The following is a 25860-nucleotide window of genomic DNA, read 5'->3' on the forward strand; positions in this document are numbered from 1 at the left end:
GGCCATTGATGAGGGTAAGGCAGTTCACACAGTCTACCTTGACCTAGCAAAAGCATTCGACACAATACCCCACTCGGGCATCATAGAAAAGCTCACCAGCTTAGATGTAAACCCATATGTCACAAGATGGGTTGCAAACTGGCTCAAGGACAGAACACACAGGGTTAGAGTTGCTGGTGCCATGTCAGACTCTAAGCCGGTCACGCGGTGTCCCACAGGGCTCAGTCCTGGGCCCCTCTTGTTCGGCATTTATTTTTCTGAAGTGCAGGCAAACATAGGGGGATTGTGGCTGACAAAATTTGCAGATGACTGCAAACTGGGCACCATAATTGACACTCCATCAGACACAGACATCCTCCAGAAAGGTCTCATAGAAATGGATAACTGGTGCCAGAGCCATGGCCTTAAGCTAAATGCCAAAAAATGTATAGTCATACCCTTTGGGAAAAACAAGGTAACCCCTAATTACCACATAGGTGGTAATCCATTAAACACACGGAAGAAGTTATCAGGGACCTGGGGACCCAAGTTGACAGTAACCTCTCTTTTGACACTCACATTGCCAAAGTGGTTAGGAAGACCTTCTACATTGCCCACCTGATCATGAAGGGATTCACATCCAGATCAGGAGAGGTCATTGTACCCCTGTACTCTTCACTTATCAGACCAATGATTGAGTACAACGCCCCATTCGGAATGTACCTTACCCGACACCTGCAGCAGTTGGAAAGACCCCAAAAGTTCCTCACCAAAAGGATAAAGGGGCTCAAACATATGTCATACGATGCCCGACTGAAGAAACTCCAGCTCTATTCAGTCGCATACCGTCTGCTCAGAGGTGATCTGTGCCTGACATACAAGGCCATGTCCAACCCGGAATTAATGGACATGCTCCACCTCAAAAAATCCAAATCCACCAGAGCCACGAGAGCAAGAGACTTGAACCTCAACACGGATATAAATAGGACGTGCTGGAGGGACAGATTCATCACCCAGAGACTCACTACACTATGGAACAGAATCCCAGTCCATGTGAGGCAGAGCCCCTCACTGACTCTGTTCAAGAGAAATCTTGACGAGTGGATGGGAGATCGTAGGTTTACCCCGGGAATCATCTCTGTATCACTGCTGGACAGAGGCACAGCAAACTAATGGGTATAGTATTCTCATCCTAAGGGGTGGTGAAAGCCACACACACTCTGGCTAGGCTTATAAATGCCCTAGGGCAGATAGCCTAGTATGAACCTATGAACCTATCCTTCTGCAGCGTGCCATATACTTCTGCAAACCCCCCCCCCTTTTTTTTTTCTTCCCTATTTCCCTTCCTTCTTTATAAACAAAGCTGTAGGATCTTTCATTTTTAGGTATAGCCATAGGCTGTAGTACTGTAAGGTTTTTACTTGTTATGAGTGTTATTAAATTATTGATATGTTCCATAAGACTAATGAGCTTAGGTGTCAAGATTAAGTATCCTAGTCAGTAAGTGAAGAATAAGGTAACAGACTGCTTACACTGATTAAGTACTTAAGCTGAGCATCTTTGGTGTCGCTGGTTAAACATATAGATATTCGTGGGACATAACAAAGAATTGTTGCATGTATACGTTATTTGCTTCATCTTAGGCAGGAACAGTTGGTCCTTTTGTTGTCCCGTTTATTTTCTTCTTTTATTTGTATTCGTGTCGTATATTACATTCGTAGGTCTTGTCTAATTTCCTTGTAAGAAAAGGGTTTAAATTAACTCTTCGCGTATTGACCTAGTCTGTACATCCGAGTTATTCGTAGACGGCCACAAGGGGAGGAGATCTAGTGTTACATCAGGATGGTGTAGAAAATATAGGACCTGTAGGACAACAAATTACATAACTTTGGTTCCTAGTACATTGATTCTGGTATCCGCAGTATCTTAAAGACAGTAAAGTTTGGGTTTTACCATCGCAGAGCTTGCAGACAGAATATGGACTCGGAGAGAAAGAAAAGCACGATATGGATGGATTGCGTTACCACATCGCTGATGTACAGCCTTTGATAGAATTACAATGTTGGGGCTTTACCAAAGCAATTAATGAATGCAAGTTTAGCTTCTTTGGGTGAGTCTACCATTATTTTATGATCGTTGTTGCAGAATATAAGTGTATTGGGGTATTGCATTTGAAATTTTATTTTCTTTGCAATTAAATCGGCGCAGAATGGCGATCATTTTTGTTGGTTCTCTTTAATAGCTAATGGAGGGTCTTGTGAGTGTTCCAGGTGATGTATTTTAGTTTTTTGGCAGCTAGTATGAGTTTAACATCTTGGAAGTTTTAATAGTTTGACATAGATTTGTCTTGGAGATGTAGTGTCTTGTCTTTTGCATAAGGTGTGATGGGCCCTTTCAATCATAATTTCTGTAGTAGTTCTCTCTGGTTGTAAAAGAAAGTTAAAAATCTGTTTGGAAATTTTAAATAATTGGTTGTTGTTATATGTTTCTGGTACCACTCTTGGTAAAATGTTATTATGCCGACTTCTTGCTTCTAAGTCGGTTAACTTTTGTTGCATTTCCTTAATCACAGTGGATTTGGCACCAATTTCTTCCTGTAACTTCTCAATTTGGTATTAGTTTGCTTGGGATTTATGTTCCAGGTTATCCATACGTTCCACAATATGACTGATTTTGTTTCTGAAGTTGGAGAGTTGATCATAGAAATTCTGAATTGCTGTTTGAATGGGTGAGAGAGCTTGCTTAAGCTCATCCATGTGGAAATTGGTGTCCGTTTTCTGCTTAACACTAGATTTATTTGTGTCTTGCAGTTGTTTGTTTACTTTGTGCCTTTTAGATGCCACCTTTTTCTCGGGGGAAGCGATTGTCGAGAGTTTTGTTTTGGTTGTCTGTGTTTCCATACTGTCCATTTCTTTTGCCATTTTGAATAGTGTTTAGTCACAGAGTAGTTATTGGTCTATTCCGGTGTTTTCTTCAGGCCTAAGAATTACACGTGGTTGAGCTTCCGGAGATAGGTGAAGACTTTTAGAGTTTTTTTTTTTTTTTTTTTTTTTTTTTGGGGAGAAGATATAAGATTTTACCCTCTCAAAGCAGAAATTTCCAGATGTAAGGGCATCAATTGCTTGCAGTTTGTATTCCTGGAGGTGAGATTTTGGCTTTATCCTTGGTTAAGATGAAAGTTTATAGGAGCCCCATGGAGAGGGTGTTTACTGGGTATCCACCATCTTGAAAGGGAATACTCCTAATATTTATAACTGCGAAAGAGTTGTGGTCATCAAAGTGTTCTTGTTCATCAGTGCTAGGATTTGAACAAAAAGTGTGACTTCCTGCTTTTCTTTCCTTAAAAGGTGTCTGTGTGGCTGTAGTAACTAAATATGGTTATGCCCTAGTTCTTGTTTGTTGTACTGTTCCTCAGTTTAGCAGATTCATTTTTGAATCTGCAGTATTGTTGATGGGAGTATTGGTATCATTTTAATGACAATTTTTTATATACCAAGTTAATGTTGGTCTGTGGGCTGCCTTTGAAGTATTCTTAGTTAAAGTAGTGGATGGAAATTGCAGATTTTTCAAGATGTATTTATGAAATTACTTTGATAGCTTGACATTTTGAGAAGTTAATCTTGAATTAGAGTGCCAGATGTTAGACCTTGATAGCCACAAGATTAGCCTTATTTTTTACTTGATACTCTTGTGTATGCCAGTTGCAGTAATACCATGACCATGTTGGTGTAATTGGTAAGATTGTGGGGTTTAGGGGTGCTGTTTTTGCTAACAGGCCTACAAAAAAATCAGTAGGACAAATTGTAAGCAAACAAAACTCTTACAACACCTAGTAACAGTAAATAGGACTGTTTGATTTTAAATACTTAACAGAATATTGGGTATGTGTATATCCAAATACCTGTATTGTCAGGTATGTTCCAGTAGCTCAGAATGTGAAAGCATTTTTTGGCAGCTCAGCTTTGGAAAAAACATTGATAAACTGAGAAGAAAAGTTAAACCAGTCTCGGTTTTGTGGTGCAGAGAAAGACTTGACTGTAATCCATATAACCAGAGTAGCATCTCAGGAGCTGAAGAGATGAGTGGGAGACGAGTGGTTCTCGGCTCACACTTTCTGGGGGGGTGTTCCCAATAGCTGTCTGCTTCCCTGCTAGCTGTGCCTGCATGAGAGCAAGGACCTATTGCTTGGGCCTTGCACTCCCTAGTTGGTGAAGGTAGCTCTTGGTATTCTTGTGTGGAAGTGCATTTGCAGCCTGAAATGGTGTAGGATGTCTGGTGATGTGGGTGCTTAGGGTTTGGGTAAAGGCCATGCTTCCTTAAGGGCTGCCCAGCATGATGCAATCTTCTAACTGGGTGAAGTCATGTAGTTGTGTGTACAAGGACCTTGTATATGTACCGTGAGGTCCTGGGCTGTGGGAGAAGCCAGACTAAGTTGGACATGGGACAAGGTTTCTCTTTCCCTGCAGCACATAGGTTGAGAGAGTGTTGTCAGAGACACAACCCCTGTGACTGCCTGGATGATGGTCTTTTGGGGGAGGCTTGATGACTGGCAGGTGAGAGCTGAAAAAGCACCTGGGAGGGCTGGGAAGCAGCTGTTTTCATTTTTGGATGATCAAACTTAAGACTAGTTCTTTATTACTTAGAGTTTTATTTACATTACGTATGCATTGTGATGTATGAGTTATGTGGAATGATGCATTTTGTACCTTATCTCTCATAATTTGTTCGGGCTGTTTGAACCATGGTCGGTTGCCTGAGGATCAGGATGGCTTCAAGGGAAAACTGATTTCTCAGGTGGCAACTGTGGGGATGTTTTCCAGTGTAACTGTGCACCTTGTGCACAAATGTGTATGTAGAATGGTCAAGGTGGTAGCTCCCAGCATTGTGGTTCACCACCACATTTAGCACCAGTTGATGGATTTTGTCAGGACTATCAAGGCATCTTTTTAAAATGCCCCATTTAATGACTTTATCTTTTTGGACTAAAGGTCCAGGAGAAGCTGCAAGGGAGCAAGAGGGATGCCAAGGCCGTCAGTGCTGTAGAGGTATACTTTCAAACACCACAAAGAACATTTGCCAGAAGCAAAGGCAGTTTTAAGCAGATGTAATTCATGTGATTCCCAGCAGCAGTGCAACCAGCACTCAGGAGATGGGCCAGTATGACCCATGGCTCCTTTCAGAATGAGCACTTGCCCAGAGGCAGAAACTTCCTCCATAATATTGGGCCTTGAAACTTCTTGTCTGACAGGCAAGCCAGGTAGAATCCCCTTTAGGCTTTTCTAATTGTTCTGCTGAGGATGCAGTTGTGGGGATGCCTCTCCCTCTGTTTTTCCTGTGTGGAGGATTGTTGTGAAAGATGGATGGGTTTGAGGGATTGAAATGAAGAGGCTGCAAAATTCCTTTCCACATCCTGCCAAGGCTACTTTCCTTTCCATTATTCAACATCCCACCCATTACAAAAAATGGCCAAAGGAGGTCACCGGTCTTTTGCAAAAGAACAGCATTTCACTTCCCACCAGCTCAGAAAGGGTCCAGATGTTATTTTGTGTGTATATGTGGGGGGTGGTGGTGGTGGTGATTTTGTGTGTGTTTATTTACTTATTTAGTTAGTTTTCTATTTATCTATCTTGTTCTGAAGAAATCAAAGAACCTCTGACCCCATTTTAGATTTAAGTGGTCTAAGTACATTATCGTTCAGAAACTCTCTCTGGATGTTTTTTTGCAACAGGTATGCCCTTGCCTTTCCAAGACAGCCTGAATTTGCACTCTAGACCACCAAGATGCTTACTTGCACATCAGAATAGCAAAGTAGTTGAAGTTTCTACACTTCTGGTAGCAGCCTGTCATTACCAGTTTTGGGCTCTTCATTGTGGTTTCAACACAGCCCCGAAGATGTTCACCAAGTGGATAGTAATAGAAAACATTGGACAGTGTAAGAGCATATTAAGAATAGAGTGCGAAGTGGTTACCCAAGATCCAGTCTTCTGTTTTCACCTCCAGTTGCTACTACTGCCAAAGATGATAATGGAGATCTCTAGAAATTACTTTTATCATCGAGGTCTGGCTGTCACTTTAGTACATACCCTTCAGTTGCCTTTTATTTTTTTTGCCTTGTATGTTTTGCCCTGTCCTTCATAAAATGTTTTTTTCTGTTAAATCACGCTTTTGTCTTGTTAGTAATGTCAGATGTTAGAGCATCATATTTGCTGTTCAGAAAATGCATGTTGGTCTAAAACCTGTTTTTCTGTACTTTTAATTCACGTTTAAAAAACAAGAGCGCAATGTCAAAAAATGTCCCAGGTTTGGGCTTTTGTCCCGCCATCATTATTCACTTTGAGCTTGTTTCTTGAGCAAGGAAGTTGAGGGCTTTGATTTGTAAGGCAGTATCACTGCAGCTACCTGCTACCAAACTCATTCATTCCATTTACAGCGGCCATACAGTTTGGTTTGTCCAATTAGCATACACATTTCAGAATATTAATGAGCTTTTACTGTATAATCTGAAACATACTATTTGTATCTGTTGTCTGCAACCAGAAAAAGTAATCCAAAAGACTGTTTTACTTCGACTTTTGTCACTTTCTTTTCTACGAGGGAAATCGTACCTTGTAATAGTAGAAATTGACAGCCACTATGAGCAAATTCCAGATAGAAGAAAACTGAAAATTTAAAATAAGGCTGTATTCGGCAGTTCTGTCCAGAAACTGTTCTTTTACAGTGGTAGCTGTCAAAGTACGCTACTGCTATAACCTTTTTTGAGATACTGTGATACTGGTGCAGTCCAGTATTCTCCATTATCGCCCACCAAATTTATGGCTGTGGTGGTGGATTACATTAGGCAGCAGGCAACAAGGCCTTCCCCTATATAGAGGACTGGCTGATGGCCTCTCCAGCACTAGAGAATCTGGTGAAAGCATGGGACTCTTAACTATTCATGTTCTGGTCTGTGGGCATTGCACTGAATACTGTGAAGTCAAAAGTGGGAGTCCTTACAAGATCTGATTTTTATGAGGTGCAATCTAGGTACAGTTATTTGCAGTTGCAGTTTACCTTAAGGGAGAATTATTCCTTTCCATAGAACATTCAGTTGTGATGATATCCTGCAAAAACTTCAGTGCTGATCCGGTTATGCCTCAGAGCATGTCATTTTCTTAGCTCCTCACGCCAGATCCCAAGTTTTTTCACTGAGCATTTCAAAAACAATGGCATCAGGTCCCAACAGCCTCATTTAACTGATCAGGAGTTTCAGATCTTGCAAAAAATCCTCTCATTTGGTAGATTTACTTGTTCGCTGTCTCTTTGCGACCCCCTTTCACCTCCCTGTCTCCACTGTGATTAATCGCTGTGTATGCCTCAGCTCTGGGGATGGTGGCCATTTAAAGGGGAAGGATGGTTCAAGGAGTATGGTCACAAAATGAGACCAAACTGCTCATAAATGTGCTGACATTATGTAGTAGTACTTGCCTACAAGACTTTTGAAGGTCTTCCCTCTGTCTCGTAAGGTGCTGTTATTCATGTGGACATTATCTATTTCATAAACAAGTGGGGGGAGTTGATCCTGACACACACACACACACACACACACACACACACACACACACACACACACCATGCAAATATTGTGAAGTTTCTATGTTGTTAAAATGCACTCTGAGTGTAGCCTGTTTACCATGTCAATCCAGTTCTCTGGTTGACACATTCAATTGTGCTTCCTTCTGATGTCTCACAAGTGGTCCACAGGCTTGTCAGTTGCACAGGGACTCTTCTCATGCTGGGAGAACTTTCGTGCAATCTCTTTTGTAACCCTGACTAACTTCAACTGTACTGGTTTCTTTTCCCTCATCCTGCTTCTCGGACGGAAACCTAGGAAAATTTTTCAGTCCGGAATTGGCCTTCAGGGATTACTTTGTACTTTTGTTCCCTTCTCACGAATTCCCAATTTTTATACAGAATGCCAGAGCCAACAAGTTTAGGTTCATTTTTAGCTTTGGCTTCTGCAAGTTTGGTTAACCCTATTGAGGCCTCATCTTCTAGAGAAACCTCTGTGTCTAAGGCCTTTGAGAACCTTGTCAGTCACCCGTCTAAGAAATCTCACTCAACCCTTCATTCCATCAGGCTAACCATGTGACTTCTCTACTTTCAGGGATGCTCCTTATGCTCCCAGAGTTGTCTAATTCTACCACTTGCCAGAGATCCGGCAAGGAAAATATTTAAGTAAAATCGATGCAGCTTTACCACATAGGAAAAAGTTCAGGGCAAACCCCAGAAACAAATCCACATGGTGGAACCATAATATCAAGCTGCGTTATAATAAAGGGAAAGAGTAATTACCAAAATATTAGAGCCCTTGTTGCTGAAATAAACAATTTAGGAGCTTAAAGTCCACCAAAGCCAAGCTTGAAGCTAAAGTAGCTACCTGACCCAAAGACTTTCACAGAGCATCCTTCAGTTATGTTTGTAATCTCAAAAGTACAATGCAGCAATGCACTGAGCTGATTAACTATGTTATCTACACTTAGGCTAAAGATGTGGTGAACATACTGGTTGATAAATTTAGCTCCAACTTCACCCCTCTCTCCCTTCCATTTGTCCCTCAGACAAACCTGAAACTGGCTTGTCTCCAGCTAAGACCAAGTCCTAAAAGTGCTATCAAAATCTAAAAATACTGCATCAATGGGTCCTGATAATATCCGTGAATGCATCTTAAATGCCATGATGTACGATGTAGCCACACCACTAACACTGTTTAAATCCCAGCTTCCATACAGGTTTTGTACCAAGTGAGTAGAAAATAGCTTCAGTCATTCCCCTGCACAAAGGAGGACCTTCAACAAATCTGCAAGTCTGACCAACCTCCTATGCAAAACCATGGAAAGACTTGCATAACTAATTAATCAGGACATAAGGAACCTCCAAACACTGGACCTGTCTCAGTTTGGCTTTGTCAGGGGTATGTCATACTTGGTCGACCTGGTGGCTTTTTTTTTTTTGAAAAGGTCACCAAAGTGATGGATGAAACAAAACTGCACTGCACTAACTACATACCTCAACTTGGCCAAACATTTTGACGCAATTTAATCACGCAGGCATAGTAGAAAATCTAAGTAAGTAAACTGGGAATAAACCCCTATGTGACCCCGCTGGATTGCAGACAGTCTCACAGATAGGATGCAGGAAATCAAAATGGGGGATGTTACCCCCACAAAAAGACCGATCAGCAGTGGAGTCCCCCAGGGTTCTGTGCTGGAGCATCTCCTGTTTGGCATCTACTTTTCTGAAGTAAATGGCAATACCAAAGGGCTCCAGATGACTGCAAGCAGAGTTGATCCAGTTGTTTAGGATTTGGGAACTTGTGTGGACGGTGACTTAACTTTTGACCAGCATATGTCTATTGATGTAACAAAGCTAGTTTGTTACACAACCTATAAACAAAGACATTGTGTCTATATCTAGGGATGTCATTTCTTCCCCTTTACTCAGCCCAATGCCCAGAAAGATACCTTATAAAAGGATCTAAGGCCTAAACATGTCCTACATGGACCAACTCAAACCTCTAACTATATTGTGTATCCTACAGATTGCTAAGATGTGACCTGTGCCTGACACACAAGGCATCCTCTGACCCAGTTCTGACGGACTTGCTATCAGAAATAATTGATGTAGGGCTCTAACCTTCTTCTTAAACATCAACGGAACAATTTGGAGGGCAGGTATATCTCTGAGGATACTACTGCCCTGGAACAGACTCCTCATCCACATAAAACAAAGTTCATCCCTGTCCATATTCAAGTGCAACTTGGACCTATGAATGAGAAACAAAAACTTTCCCCATGGCTACCAACTGCACAGTGTACTACTAATGGACAGAGGCAGCTCCTAAACTCTCTATCCCATGCATCAGTCCCCTCAAATTATCTATGTTAAGATCCAGTTTGTTTGTCTTTTCGGCTTTTCCCGGTTAGGGGTCGCCACAGTGGAACTCGGCAGTAGATTTTTTATGGTGCCGAGTTGCCAGCCCCGACGCCCAACCTTTAGCGAAGGCACACCCATTCACGCATGTCTTTCGGAGGCCACTCGACCGTGGGGAGGACATGCGGACTCAACACAGAAGGCACTCCAGCAGTGAATCGAACAGGAGAACCTCTTGCTGTGAGGCAACAATGCTACTGCTGTACAGTTAATGTATAATTATTGACTGTGGAATGGATAAGGCCAATCTCTAACTAAATGGGAAATGTTAATTCAAGCACATAAAGGGAAATTGGCTACTCTTAAAATGGACCACAAGGGCAGCTATCCTCGTACTTTACTATGAACCTCTTGGTTTGTATCATGTGCAAGAGCATGTGTATTGGGTCCCTTTTCAGCTCCTGTTGTAGTTGTTCTGTATTGCTTGTCTTTGATAGATCTCAGATTTTGACCTTTTTTGTTTTGTTTCTTGCAAGGAAAGCCCCTCTTTCAGTCTTGGCTGTTGTCCAGGTTCCATGACAATTGCTTGGCTTCTACTAGCATGCAAAGCCTTGCTTAGACACTTTCCCTAGTAAGCTTCCACTTGAGTCCACTGTCTTCAAGTAGCCTAAATTTTGTGCTTCAGAAATTGACTTTACATCCCTTAAAAGTCAGAATCCTTATCCGATCTAGAATACTTTTTCCCAAAAGACCCTAGGCAAATATTTGAGCTTCTGGCTTATGCTTTGATTCTCCTACTTAATCTCCCATAAGAAAAGGGTAGTGCTTCATACTAATCCATTCTTTTTTTTCTGAAGGTAGCTAATGTAATTGATCTAAATCAATCCACCCAGTATCTCTTCCAAACCGTTTTAGTAACGGTGACTATCTTGTCTGTTTTCTAGATGTTCACAGGCAATTGAGATTGTACATGTGTAGAACAAAACCATTTCAGAAAGGATAAACAGCTATTTGGTTTGTTTGCACAAAAACTGTGACGGTCCCTCTGAACAGACAAGTTTACTGACTTTGGTGCATTCAGTAGATCACCTTGCCTTACAAATAATGATAAGCAGCCTTTTTTTGTTTCCAGAATGTCATTCTTCTAGGACCTTTTTTGAATTTCAGTACTTTGAATAGATACTTGTGCAGCTACTACTTGAGCTTCTTTTCATACATTTACAAGACAGTATAATGTTGGATGTTCATTGTGTTTCACTGTTGCAGTCATGACTGTAGGGTTCTCCCCTGCCGGCAGGCAGTCCTCGGTCGGCCAGAATCCCAAAGTCTGGGTCCGGCATCGGCTGTTCAGCCATGCTCCCTGACGTCAGAGCGCCAGGAGTACAAAGCTGACAGCCGACGCCATGTTCTCCAGTCTTTCTTGCCGTGTGGTGATAGCAGTTCGCAAGTGCCGGTCAGCTGACTCCTGACAATTTTTTATAAACGTACTTCAGTCCGAAGACTTTCTTCTCCTACTCAAAGCTAAGTACCCTGTTGGGAAAACTTTTTTCTTGCTCCAGTCCGATGTCAGAAAAAGTTAATAATTGTATTTCATGTGGGAAGCAAATACCTCATAAGGACTTCCATTCTTAACTGTATTCCTTGCTTAGGCCCTGACCACGACGTAGCTAGTTGTCGGTTTTGTGCTAGATTCAATCAACGTACGATTAAACGAAGGTACGGTTTAGCATTTCATTACTTCGGTAGGCGTTTTAATTATAAAATGTCGTCTGATACGGTTCCGGCTACCGGAGTTCACAAACGATGCAAGGATAAAGACAGGCCTCCGAGGTCCAAATCAGACGATGTTGTACAAGCAGAGCCAGCTTCAGGTTCGGCCGTCGTCAGTGAGGCGCTTTTGCAGCACCTGTCATCGGCCATTTCGGAACCGATGGCCGAAACGGACTCCCACGAGGAGCCAACTAGGCCTTTGAATATTTCTGTTGCAGGACCTTCGGACAATGCTCCTTTGGATGGGTCCGGAGCCGCTGTGCAGGTACCGGCTTCTGAAGGGGTTTTCAGGCCTACTCAGCTTCTAATAAAGGCAAAGACTCCTTCCAAATCAAAGACTGCAGCCCAGGCCTCTTCTGGTCCAGCACCCAAGTCTCAGAAACAGTTACTTAAGATGGCGGAGGACTTGCTTACTATGATTAGGGGTTCCACATCCCCCTCCAGATAAAAGGCCAAGGCAGGAAGTTTATTATGACTCCTGATCAGGCTTCTGTTTCTTCAGTTTCTTCTTATGACCAGGAATATTCTTTCCCTCCTTATGAGGATTCTGATGCTGAGGAATCCATTCCTTCAGCTTCTCCCCCTGAGGATTTCTCTTTTGGGGAAACTTTGCATGAAATGAGGGAACATTTTCACTGGGAAGGACAGGAGTATTCGGAATCTAAGAAAAGACGAAGGGATTTCTTCTTCCCCAACATAGACCCCTGGCTATTCCTCCTATTTTGGATATTGTGGATGATGCTTTTTCGGAGGCTAACTTAACTCCTGACTCTTTTCCTCCAGCTCCTGTTAAGCCAAACAGATATTATAGGGTTCCTGATTCCCACCAGTTTTTATACAAGAATCCTACTGCTGACCCTGAAACCATTTCTCAGGGTCCTAAGGGGGTTAAGGCCGCTTCTGCTAAAAACCCCATTCCCACTGAAAAGGATTCCAGATCTTTAGAAAGATGGGGCAAAAGTGTACACTTCTGCTACATTATCTATTAGGGCTTTAAACTGTCAGTTTCATATGCTGAAATACCAGCAATTTCTCCTGTCTGTTTTAAAACAAAAGCTAACTTCCATTTCCGCCTGTGCAGAGGATAAGGAATTACATGACTTAATGCATGCCACTGAACAAATTGAAAAGCATGGTTTACACTGTGGATTTGATGCCTTAGAGGCTTCTTGTAGGGCTGCTGCCTCTGGCACAGTCATTAGAAAGCATGCATGGTTAAAGGAACAAAATTTGCCAGATAAAGTAAAGGCTAAATTATTGGATGCTCCTATTCAGCATAATATTTTGTTTGGATCTAAAGCTGAAGAGGTGATAAAGAAGATGGAGGACAAGGCAAAATCCATGCAAACAGTTAAGGATTTCTCACAAGTACAGCCACCCAGATTTAGTAGGAATTGGCCTACAAAAAATTGGTCCTTTCCCAATTCAGACAGGCCTCAGAGGGGTAGATACAGACGCTCCCGAGGAAGGCCTCAAACGCAAGCCTCTTATAGATCAAGACAGTGGACTGCTTCCACCCCTAGGGGAGGAGAGGACAGGTCGCAAGCTCATAGAAAACAGACTCGATGACTCCCTCTGTTGGGTTGCAGGAACTTCTTGCCTGGAAGCCCCTCTCGGAGGAAAACTTTCTCTTTTTCACCTAAATTGGACTCGTATATAACCTAAGACAAGTGGGTTCTGGATGTGGTTTCAAGAGGTTACAAATTCCATTTTCATACCCTACCAAGACCAAGCGGATGGCCAGATCTTCCAAAACATCAATGGTTAGAGGCCTTAAACCAGGTGGAAGCTCTCTTGGCTATGAAAGCCATAGAACTAGTTCCACTTTCAGAGAGGGGACAAGGTTTTTACTCAAGGCTCTTTCTAGTCCCCAGGAAGCAAAATTCATGGAGACCCATTCTGGATCTGTCAGTCTTGAACACTTTCCTCGAGATACCAAAATTCAAGATGCTTACTCTACAGCAGCTACTTCCAATGCTGACCAAAAATGCATGGATGGTAACTTTGGATTTAAAGGAGGCATACTTATACATTCCCGTCAGGCAGGAATGCAGAAAATACCTCTGGTTCAAGGCCGGATCGAGGCACTATCAATTCTCTGCACTGCCCTTTGGATTGTCTACTGCGCCCAGGGTCTTCACCAAATGCCTGGCTCCAGTAGTAGCTTATTGCAGACTCAAGGGAATTCAAATTTACCCTTATCTGGATGACTGTCTTATTCAGGCAGACAGCAAGGATGTCTTACTCCAGCATCTAGAGTTTGTTCAGAATCTTCTCAAGTTCCTGGGATTCACTGTAAACATAAAGTCAAATTTGACACCCTCACAACAGGTAATTTTTTGGGGCACTTCTCTAAACACAACAACCCAGATGGCATTTCTGACATACAAAAAACAATTACAGCTGGCTTCAACTTTCAAAACCTTGGCAACATTAACTCAGCTATCTGCAAGGAGATTCCTGCAGGCTTTGGGTTACATGGCCTCCTGCATCCTTCTCGTACCATATGCAAGACTACATATGAGGAAAATACAGTGGTACCTAAAAAGTGTATGGTCTCAGCATTGCCACAGTTTAGACATACAGATCTCTGTCCTGCCTTGTCTCCAAAAGGAATTCCTTTGGTGGTCCAAGGCATGTACTCTAAACAAAGGAAAACCCTTCTGTCTGCCTCCTGCCACTCTGATACTAACCACGGACGCCTCAGATTATGCATGGAGAGCCCATTTTCAGGGCAACTGTCTGCAGGGCCTTTGGACAAAGGATCAGAAGCCCCTGCATATCAATTTAAAGGAAATTTTAGCCGTTCAGAAAGCTCTATTGGCCTTCAGGAATCTTCTACAACAACCAGGACAACTACTGATACGGACAGACAACCACAGTTATGTGGTACATCAACAAGCAAGGGGGATCTCATTCCTACCCCCTTTGCAGACTAGCCATGAATCTTTGGAACACAGCTCTAGCTTGCAAACTGGACCTTCAAGCTCAGTTTCTACCAGGGAAGCAAAACTTTTTGGCAGACAGTCTGAGCAGAAACCTATCGGACCCACACGAATGGATGCTGGACACCGAAATATTCAAGATGATTACAGCAGTCTGGGGATGTCCTCACATAGACCTCTTTGAATCCCACCTCAATCATCAACTACAGATTTTTTGCACCAGGACATTCCACGAACTAGCTTGGAAAGTGGATGCTGTATCATTCAGTTGGAGAAACCTCTCTGGGTATGCCTTTCCGCCTCTTCCTCTTCTTCCACGGGTATTATTAAAGATCAAACAGGACAAGCCCAAGATGATAATCTTGCTGGCCCCAAATTGGCCTCGACAGTTTTGGTACCCAACACTGAAAAACCTTTGTCTGGAGCCTCCTTGGGTCACAGACTCCGAACTTTCTGTCCCAACACCAGGGTCAGGTTCTGCACTCCCATGTCAAAACTCTCAGCCTGGCAGCCTGGTTAATCCAGGTTCTTTGATTCATTCTTTCCTACCCAAGCAGGTTATGGATGTCATTTTAGAAGCCAGACGTCCTAGCACTAGAAAATCTTATGCAGGAAAATGGAAAAGATTTTGTTCCTGGATGCAGGCTCAGGATTCTGATCCTCTTATTCCTAACATTCCTCTGATTTTACTTTACCTTACAGACCTCTTACATAAGGGCCTCTCTTTCTCTTCAATAAAGATACATGCCTCTGCTATTTCTGCTCATTATAATACAGACCCTCCAATCTTTTCCCACCATCTCATGAGACAGTTTCTCAGAGGAGCTATGAACTTAAGGCCCCCTAGATCTCCTCCCATTCCTGCTTGGGATCTCAACTAATGTTTTGGAAAAACTCACCTTACCTCCTTTTGAGCCTGCTGCCACAGCTGACATCAAGTTTTTATCTTGGAAGACAGCTATCCTGTTGGCTCTGACCTCTGCCAGAAGAGTCTCGGAATTGCAAGCTCTCATGGCTGTGGAACCTTATATTATTTTTCATCAAGACAGGGTGTCTTTAAGGACTAATCCTACTTTTATGCCTAAGGTGATTTCCAAAGTGGCTTTAAATCAAACTATTCACTTGCCAACTTTTTTCCCCACTCCTCAAAATAAGGGGAAAGGATCTTGCATTCCTTGGATGTACACAGACAACTACGTTTTTTACCTGGACAGAACCAAGGACATCAGGAAATCAGAGCAATTGTTTGTTTCTTATGCTTCAAGTTCCCATGGTAAAGCTATTTCAAAACAGACCATTTCCAAATGGATTGCTCATGGAATCAGATTTTGCTATTCACACCATGGAAAGGAAATCCCAGGGAGTATAAGGACTCGCTCTACCAGAGCTGCTGCCACTTCAGCTGCCTTCCTCAGGGGAGTTCCTACCAAAGACATTTTGGAAGCTGCAACTTGGAGTTCAGTGCATACTTTTTCCAAGCACTACAATCTACCTCTTTACTCTAAGTCTAGGGCAGGCTTTGCTTCTGCTGTCTTGCAGGGCCTTTTAGCCGCCCCCTCTTTTTTATGACCACCTCCCTTTTATTCTCCTTTGGGATTCAACCCTACAGTCATGACTGCAACAGTGAAACACGATGAACATAGTACAGTTGTGTACACTTACCATAAATGTAGATGTTCGAGTGTCTTCACTGTTGCAGTCTGGGTTTCCCTCTCTCCTGTCCCCTCTTATTTTTTCTTTTGTGTAGTTCCCTTCTTCACCCTTCTTTTTAGGTGTATTTGCAAAGGGTATGGGATCTTTCTCATTTTGGAGCACCTGACATCTGGGGCAAGAAAAACTAGAGAACATGGCGTCGGCTGTCAGCTTTGTACTCCTGGCGCTCTGACGTCAGGGAGCATGGCTGAACAGCCGACACCGGACCCAGACTTTGGGATTCTGGCCGACCGAGGGCTGCCTGCCGGCAGGGGAGAACCCTACAGTCATGACTGCAACAGTGAAGACACTCTAACATCTACATTTATGGTAAGTGTACACAACTGTACTTTGTGGTGTACAGGGAATGGCCTTGCTGAGGGCTGTCATCATTTTTTCTTTAGCTGGTTATGTTTAAGACTTAAGCTGGGTCCCTTTCTACGCTCATGTATTCAAGGAGCGTAGAGTCACTTGCTACAAATGTAACCGGTGTCTTGCTACAGTTTAAAAACCACACACCTGACCACTGAAGAGCTCGAGCCCTTAATTCTGATAATTCATTTCTGAATGCTGGTAGTGTACTACCTACCTCCCAGTTTGCCAATTTCCCAGTCACATCCCCCTGACATTTTGCTCCCAGGGAGATTGCCCTCTTTCCCTTACCATAGTTAAGTTTCTGAGGTACACTTTCATCAGCCGGTGCAAAAATTATGGACAATAATTAATTGATGGAATTTGTTAGGGAAGGGACAAGGGTAAGAGTAAAATGGAATAAGCTGATTATTCCTCTTGAACAGAGTGGTTTAGGGCTACCCAAATCTGAAGGGACACTTTTTTTTTTTTTTTTTTTTTTTTTTTTTTTTTTTTTAAAGCTACACCTATTGATCTTTGTATATAGCACAAGCAAACGGCTATCAATCGGCCTGGAAAAAAGATGTTTGGAGGAGGAGTAAGGGGAAAGTACAAGGGATGCAGAGGGAAGAGATTAGGGCTTTGGCAGTAAGCCCTTCTGTAGAATAGAAATGACTACATAATGTTATATGTAATATAACAAGCATAAAGACTGAACTAGTGAAGGAATGGAGAAAGGCTATTTTATCAGTAGGAGTACATGTAACTAAGTATGGGAAGTGGGCAAGAGATGGCAGGAAGTAACTGTAAGAAACTAAAAAAAAGGAGCTGCATTGCTGGAAAGACAAAGTGAAAAAAGTGGGGAAAAAGCAAAGCATTTTACCTGCAGATCAAAAAATACCTTTTTGTCTTGGGAATAGTTGACAGAATATAAACAGGGGAACAGTAGTGAGAGTCATTCTGGTTTTGAAAGGAAGATTCTGTTAAAGGAATAACCAGGAAGGCAGATAAAATGTTGCATTATAGTTATAAAATAAAGTTGGAGGACACAGGTAAACGCAGATGGGAGATTAAAATGACAAATGAAATTGGAAATCTACGATTAAACCTGCTGTAAATGAAGTACTGAAAAACATTAACACTTGGTGATTTTCATAAGAGTTAATGATGCATTTGGAAGGCTGTATAAAGTAATGCTGAAATTAAATACTACACTTTTAAAATAAGTAGATTAGATGCGGTGGTGGTGCTGCGTTAGCGTTGTCGCCTCACAGTAAGAAGTCCTCTTCGATTCTCAGCTAGAGCGTCTTCTGTGTGGAGACATGCGTGAATGGGCGTACCTTCGTTGAAGGTTGTGCGTCAGGGCCGGCAACCCGGCACGTAAAAATCTAATGCCAATCATTAGTGGACCGGAGTTCCGCTGTGGCAACCCCTAACCGGGAAAAGCCGAAAGACACAACAACTTTAAAATAAGTAGATTAGTAGGAATTCCAAAGTGTGCTGTCATGCACATGACTAAAAGGATGATTTGCAGCACAAGAGCTACCCATTCTAAAGACTTAAACCTTGCCTGTGATATAAATCGGATCTGCTGGAGAGACAGATGTGTATCCCAGTGTGTACCCAATCTCTGGAACAGGCTTCCCATCCATGTGAAACGGAGTTCCTCCATAACCCACTCAAGTGCAACCTGGACAACTGGATGATGGACTGGAACCCCCCCCCCCTGGTTTGGCAGCCAAGTGGTTCATCTCTCAACCTCTGCTTACACTGCCAAGGGTACCGGAACTTGTCAGAGATTTGAAATGCATGCCTAGGCTTAAAAAGGCGGTAGTGGTCATTATCCTAGTACACGCCTATGATGGAAACTGTATAATGCTTGTATATGATGATGGGAAGTGTTTATTGTGATCTTCCATTAATTTCTGACATGAACTTGGATATATTAACAATGTGATGAATAAATTAAAAAAAAAAGTGGTTTGACTTCCAGAGTATCCAAAAACCTTGACAACCGATATCTATGAAGGTCGTATTGTTTCTATGAAATGTATCGAATGAAGACATGCATGATGATGAACATCCTGTCGATCTCCCAGCCCTAGCTAAACCTTCAGAATTCTTACTGAGCGTTTGGTCATGACTGTAGCAGTTGAGGACTGGGAGAGTTTATATTTAAATGGTCCATCCAGCAACTGTTAGTTTGCATTTCTTCATAAATGTCATGTCTCATTTTCCCATGTGTGATAGGTGACGAAGCACCTGTAATGTGAAAATAAAGGATGCATACACAGACTTCTCTAGCTTGTTCTTTACTTTTGTTTTCCTTTTCTGGAGGATGCACAGCTGGGCTGAGGGGAAATCAGATCCTTGGTAGGGGCACGTTCCGATACAAGACTACCAAGTTTGGGTATTTCTGACCAGAAGCTTCCCTCTGTTGGAAGTAGATATGCAGTCAGCCTTCTAAGGAACAAAGAAGTCTTTTACCTGGGTTCTCCCTAATGACCTTGGTGTGTTTTTTTTTTTTTTTTTTTTTTTTTTTTAAAGCATGGGATGGAGGACCCAGTGCTGAAACATTTCATTCATTTATTTAACTGTGTAAACCCTCTAGGCCCAAGCCTCTTTTCAGCCACAGCCTGAGAGTGCTATCTGGATAAGGGACAAGTGACTTTATTAGTCTCATATTAAACAAGAAGACTGATGGTTAAGAACCCTATACTACAGGATAAAGCTGATTACCAGCTCATAGCCTTGGGTCTTTGCTTTGAACTGCCAGATTTGTAATTCGAGAAGATAGAAGCCTCTGTAGTTCTTGCTGATTTAATTTGTTCACATAAATGTAACTTTTTTTTAAGTGTTCTCTTCCTCTTTTTTGAGTGTAGATTTCAAAAACTTCTCCACAAATTGAGCAGTAGTAGGTGATGTGATATTCCCACAAACAGAATAAGCAAGTAGATTGCCTGTCTTGACGAGGAATCTTTCTAATGCAGCACATTTGTGAAACCTCCATTCTGTCATAGCAAGTAAGGAGTTGGGCTAAAACTCCAATAGAAAGAGGAGACAGATGCAAGAGGTCTGTGTCTGTGTGTCCGTCTCTGGTCAGAGGTAGGTTAGAAAGTCGGACTACCGCAAAGAAAAAAATAGAACTTGCTCTCTATTAGAAGTTTTAGCCCAACAACTGTAGGTCACTTGGGGGAATGTATATGGTTGTTTGGGAATATTTTTATCTGCTGAGTGGTCCTTAAGCCTGCCAGCCTTAGTCCTGCTGTTACACCACATGGACCTCTTTCCAGGTCCAATAAGTGTGGTGGCAAAGTATTTATTCCCCCACTGTGACATGTCCTTCTTAACATAACACTAAACCTTTTTCATGCAAACTCTTGAACAGGCTTTAACGTGTGTCCTGCAGGGATCAAGACTATTTTCCTTCCTCTGCTGCATTCGCTGTTTTGTACTTTGAGCAAAAAGCATTTGATCACAATGCATATACATGAACTGATGTTTTAGGTGCTTTCTCCTTTCCTTGGGGGGTAATTCCCTTTCTTTTGTCAGGTGTTAAAGCTTTTGCCTACTTATTACTACAGACTATTACTAAAGGAAGTGCTCTTGTGGGAGAAAAATTCCTCATCCAAGTCTGTGTTTTGCTTAGGAAAAGAGCATAATGGAGTCTGATGTCCAATCATCAAGTAGTCTGCTTCTTCTGCCATAAAAAATGAAGTAGTTAATTTAGTTTACATGTGTTGAACATTAGTCTTGTTGGCGAAAGATGTTTCATCTCTGTCACCTTCAGTGCCACATGCTTCAGCCACCTACTACTACTAGTACGACTACATACTTGAAGCTGCATAAGGTGTTTGGTTCCCACCTCTTTTAAAGGAAGCACTAGTTGTATAAATGCCCCAGGCATACTGTCTTCACTTTTCTCTCCAGTGTTCAGTGTGAGGCTAAAAATATGGAAGAATCTGTAAAGGTGTTGTCTTCTGTGTCACAGGCATCAGCGTTTTCAATGTGTTGGGCACTGGGACTGACACAATACTTTCACTTTTTTTCAAAGCCTTCTTTGTGCAGAACTGTGTCTACACTTGCCTTACTTGATATAGATAGGCTTGCAGCAGCTCTTAAGTCTCAAGCCAAACTCTTCATTGCTCATTCCTTTGGGGATATAGAGTCCCTGAGAATGTTCTCTACCAAACCTGGAACACTGAAGGTTTCTTCACTAGCTCCAGTGTACTTGGTGATGCATTTTTCAACCATATGATATCTGTGCCGCAGCCTATACTGATGTCTGTTTTTGTGTCAGCATACTGTATTGGAGTCTGTTTTGAGCCTCCACTGTTGCCTTTACTGCCAATGAGAACTTCAGTCCCAGTGCACTTGGTGTCAGGCCAACCCATGTCATTTAGCAAAGTGCCAGTTCAGTAATTCTCATTCCACTGGTTAGCACTAGACAATTCTTTTCTAGTTCCAACAGTAGACTCTTGGAATTACCAACTCTTTTATTGCTTCTTCATCTGGATTCCATTCACTGTGTGGTAAACAACTTTATCTCCGTGTACAAACCCCTTCGGCTGTAGAAAATCAGATGCTTCCTTGGCCACCACTCTCATGAAGTAAAAAGTGAGATCTGAAAGTCTAGTGTCTTGGCAACTGTGGCATAGATTTAGGCTTACTCCCACAAGCTATTCTTTCCCCTGAAGTAGCCCCCTTTAGAAATTCAGTTATTTTTGACATCTGTGGCTCTGATTCAGGCTTCCTACTATCACCCAGATCTTCAGGAACCACATTACAAGCTTCTTTTGGAGATGAAAGGTACCAGGTGAGGGTCCCCTCCTTTTATACCTTCTCTACATGCTTGTCTCAATACCTGGCTGTGAGTAACTGCAGGTAAACAAAATACTATGAGAGTCTTTCCCTGCCTGGGTATCTGTTTTATAGTAAAAAACTGCTAGTTGTGTAAAGAACCAAGGTATTTGGAGCAAATAACTAGAGAGGGAAGGGTAATAGAATGGGAGGAGGCCAATAATTTATTTGGACTGCAGGTTAGATATTGCCTTCCCTATCAAGGATTGATATCAGAGTATAGGCAAAGAGAAAGAAATAAGGAGGATCCTAAATGAAAGACCAGCACTGGTAGAGTTTTTAGTTGAATCTAGAACAGAAGCTGCCATGAAAAAAGAAATAATTAGTGGAGCATGTAAAATATTGCATAACTATGAGAATCGGTCAGAGGAGGTTAGAAAGGATTGGGAAAAGAGACTGGATAAGCAATTCACAAAGAAACAATGGAATGATGGCTAAGCAATTCAGAAAGAAACAATGGAATGATGCATGCATGTGCCCCAAATATGCAACAAAATCTAGAAGCTTTAGGATTTTTGCTTGGAAATTTATTTTTACATTTGTTGACTGGAATAGTCTGACTGGATATATGTCAATTTTCAGCGGTGGCCGGGGAGAAAAGCTCCAATATAATAATACACATTGAACATTTAGTAAATGCTAGTTTCAAGCAGATTAGTCATAAGCAATACCAGCATTTCATAGGTTCGTAGGTAGGTACTAGGCTATTGGCCCTAGGGCCTATATAAGCCTAGCCAAATGGTACCCTGGCTTTTACCACCCAAGAAAATTATTTTCCTGTGCCCCTGTCAAGCAGAGCCACAGAAGTGATCCCCGGGGTGAATTTCCTATCTCTCATCCAATCATCAAGATTTTTCTTGGAGTGCTAATGAGGATTTTTGTATGATATAGATAGGTAGCTTGTTCCAGAGTATGGGAAGTCTCTGGGACAGGAATCTATCCCTCTAGCATGTTCTGTTTATTGTGGTGACAAGGTTTAGGTCCCTAGAGCATGTAGCTTTGAGGGATTGGGATTTCTTTAAGTGGAGCATGTCCAACAGCTCTGGGTTTGACATAGCTTTTTATGTTAGGCAGAGATCGCCTCTGAGTAGGCGATATGCGACAGAGTAAAGCTGGAGTTTTTTGAGACTGTCTGCATAGGGCATCTGTTTGAGGCCGGTAATCCTCTTTGTGAGGTATTTCTGTGGCCTTTCCAGTTGTTGTAGATGTCTTGTGAGGTACATACCAAAAGGGGCGTTGTACTCCTATAATGGGTCTGATGAGTAGAGGGGAACAATTACCTCTTTTTTTTTTTTTTTTCCTGGATGAGAAACCTTTTGTGATGAGGTGTGCCATGTAGAAGGATTTCCTGACTACTGTGGTGATGTGATTATCAAAGGAGACACTACTGTCCACCTATGTCCCAAGGTCTCATCACACTTTCGGTGTTGAGTAGACTACCACTTATGCGGTAGTTCATGGGTACAGAGTTTTTACCAAAAGGGATGACAATGCACTTTTTGGCATTGAGCTTGAGGCCATGGCTTTGACACTAGGCATCTGCCTCAGTGAGGCCCTTTTGTAGGATGTCCATGTCCACATCGTTAGGAGTTTTGATTATGGCTCCTAGTTTGCAGTCATCTGCAGACTTTGTTAGCCAAAGACCTTCTGTGTTAGTCTGTACTTCAGAGAAGTAGATACCAAACAGGAGAGGACCTAGGACTGCACCCTGTGGTACTCCATTTGTCACTGGTCTGAAGTTTGATTTAGTCTACTACTTTCACAGTGTGGGTTCTGTCAGTGAGCCAGTTGGCAACCCATCTTGTGACGTAGGGATTTATACCTAGTTTAGTGAATTTTTATCTATAATTCCAGAGTGGGGGATGGTGTCAAAAGCCTTGATGAGATCTAGATAGGCTGTGTGAACCACCTTACCCTCATGCGGCTTTGGTGACAGCTTCAAAGAAGTCTGTCAGGTTTAGGAGACATGATCTGCCTTTTACAAACCCGAACTGGGTAGGGTCCAGAGTTTGGAGATTACCAATGTCATTGTTTATAAGTTCCATCATGATATGTTCCATAGCCTTGCAGACCAGGCTTGTCAGGCTAATGGGGGGGTGGTAGTTCCCGGGGTCCATGGTGGCTCCCCCTTTTTGGAGTGGGATAACTGTTGCTGTGCACCATTCAGTGGGAACAAAGCCTGAGGTGAGGCTATGACTGAACATGGTACTTGGTTGGGGTGCCAGTTCGTTCTATAGTTCATGTAGAATGCAGCCTGGGATGTTGTCCGGTCCCATGGGTGCTGTGTTCTTGGCTTTGGAGAGTGTGTTTTTTTACCTGTGCAGCCGTTATTACAGGAACTCTGCATTCTTGTGGTATAGAGATGGGCCCTTTAGGGGATGAGAGAGGGGTAAAGTTATCACTGAACCTATCTGCCAGGATGTTGGCAATATCAGTTGGTTCTGTATATTTAGTGCCATTGTGCTGTAACTCAGAGCAGATCTAAGTGTTGCCATTGAGATTCTTGACATAGCTATAGAATGCTTTGTGGTTATGTTTAGAATCAGTGGCGATTTTTTTTTTTTTTTTTGTAACTAGCTTTGGAGGATTTTGAGTGATCTCAGCTTCTTACTGAGGCTGACAATGGAATTCCTCCAATCATGGGATTTTATTCTTTTTTCTTGCAACAGTTTCTTTCTTCTGTTGTAGTTTAGTTTGTTTATGGCAGGGGACCACCAGATTGGCTTCCTTTTTTTGGAGGATAGCATCTTGGTTCTGTTAGGGATTGCACGATCCATGCACTCGTGTACGTGCTTATAAAGTGCAATTGTATAGGATTCGGCAGTCATACCTCTATTATCAGTCAGCATGGTTGTCATAAAGTTTGCCACTTCTGTCTTAAGCGTGAAGTTGGCTTTGGAGAAATTCTTTATGGTGGTTTCCCTAATTGGGGGTGGGGGGGTGGGATGTGGATGTCTAGGGTGATTTGCTTGTGGTCGGATCTGACCAACGAGGAATTGACCTCTGTGGAACACCAGTTGCCCATGTTGGTAATGACCAGGTCTAGGATATTGCTGCCCCTGGTAGCGGTGTGGATAAGTTGATCCAAGGCATTGGAATTTATGAATTCTATAAAACGTTGAGCACAAGAGTTGGTACATAAGTAGTTTTCCCAGTTAATTGTGGGGTAGTTGAAATCGCCCATTATTAGGGGGGTTAGGTTGTACCGTAATATTTTCCAGTGTATCAAGAAAGAGTGGGAATCCTGGGGCGTGGGGCGTGGTAGGGTATCTGTAGCAAGCTACAATTTGGATTGCGGTCATGCCCAGAGTTAGTTGCACTTGGATAATCTCGGATGCATTATGCTGAGCAACTAGCCTGGATGTGTGGATATCCTTAATGAATATGGACACTCCTCTGCCTTTAGTGCTTCGGTCCAGGTTAGGTGGCCGAAAGGTGTGGTATGAATTATAGCCTGGTAATGCAGGGGTGCTCTCTGGAGCCTTGAACCATGTCTCTGTCATTGCACAGATGTCTATGTTCTCCATTTTAAGGAGTGCCTCGGGTGAGTGCATTTTGAGGTTTAGACTTCTAGCATTAAGTAGCATTACCCTCAGATTTTGCTTGCTTGTACCTGTTACGGTGGTGAAAAAAGGCACTATAGGGGTGGCAAGAGCCTTAGCCAGTATCTGGAATCCCAAGGGCGACAGGTGCAGGCAATCTCTGGCAAAGCATTGTGGTTTGTCGATCATGTCATCCCAGGTAGACAGATACTGGATCCCCTAAGAATGACACCAGAAGCTTAGCCAGTTGTTGAAGTCAATCATTTTGTCCTTGTACTGTGGTGTCATTCTGGGTGATGGCAGGATGCTACTTTAGGGCTAGGGTCATACCTGCCTGGGCTACAAGATCGCACAGCTCCTCCATGTCTCTTTACATGTAGTCCAGGGAGGTACATCTCAGGTCATTCACACCAACATGGGCAATGACAGAGTCATATTTGTACTTGTGGAGTGACCTGAGTGCATGTGTTATGTGGCGAATCCTGGCACCCGACAGGCAGCTGACAATAACTTTCTCCTTGTTTAGCCTGGTGAGTGGGACATCAGTGTGCCTGACTAGAGTCACCTATGGCTAGAGTGTTGGGTACGTTGTTATGCCTTATGGGTTGGTTGAGTGGCACACTGAGTTTGTGGGCTATGTGTCATTTGGGTTGTGTTGGGGGGGGGGGTGGAGGATGCTTGTGTTTCTGCTTTAGAGGTCCCTGCTGCTTGGGTAGATTTTTTTATAGCCTCTGCGAATGTAGGTGTGTGTTTTGTGTTTCTATGTGTGTGTTTTGGTAGTATAGGTTTTGAGGGACTATGTGATGAGTGTG

The 25860-nt window shown here is 42.6% G+C and overlaps 1 protein-coding gene across 2 annotated transcripts in view; it reads left to right on the plus strand.

Moving 5' to 3' along the window:
- BUD31 (BUD31 homolog) overlaps nt 1-25860 on the plus strand; it is a 255941-nt gene that overhangs the window by 28008 nt on the left and 202073 nt on the right. The window contains exon 1 of one of the 2 annotated variants that reach the window (XM_044089357.1): nt 1957-2089. The exons of the other annotated variant lie outside the window; for it this stretch is intronic. Coding sequence (XP_043945292.1) covers nt 2065-2089 — 25 coding nt within the window. The 5' untranslated portion in view covers nt 1957-2064. Of the gene's footprint in view, nt 1-1956; nt 2090-25860 lie in introns of those variants that run through there. 2 annotated transcript variants of the gene reach the window in all.

The sequence above is a fragment of the Protopterus annectens genome, chromosome 12.part0 (genome assembly GCF_019279795.1).
Source record: "Protopterus annectens isolate FY-2018-M chromosome 12.part0, PAN1.0, whole genome shotgun sequence".
NCBI lineage: Eukaryota > Metazoa > Chordata > Ceratodontiformes > Protopteridae > Protopterus > Protopterus annectens.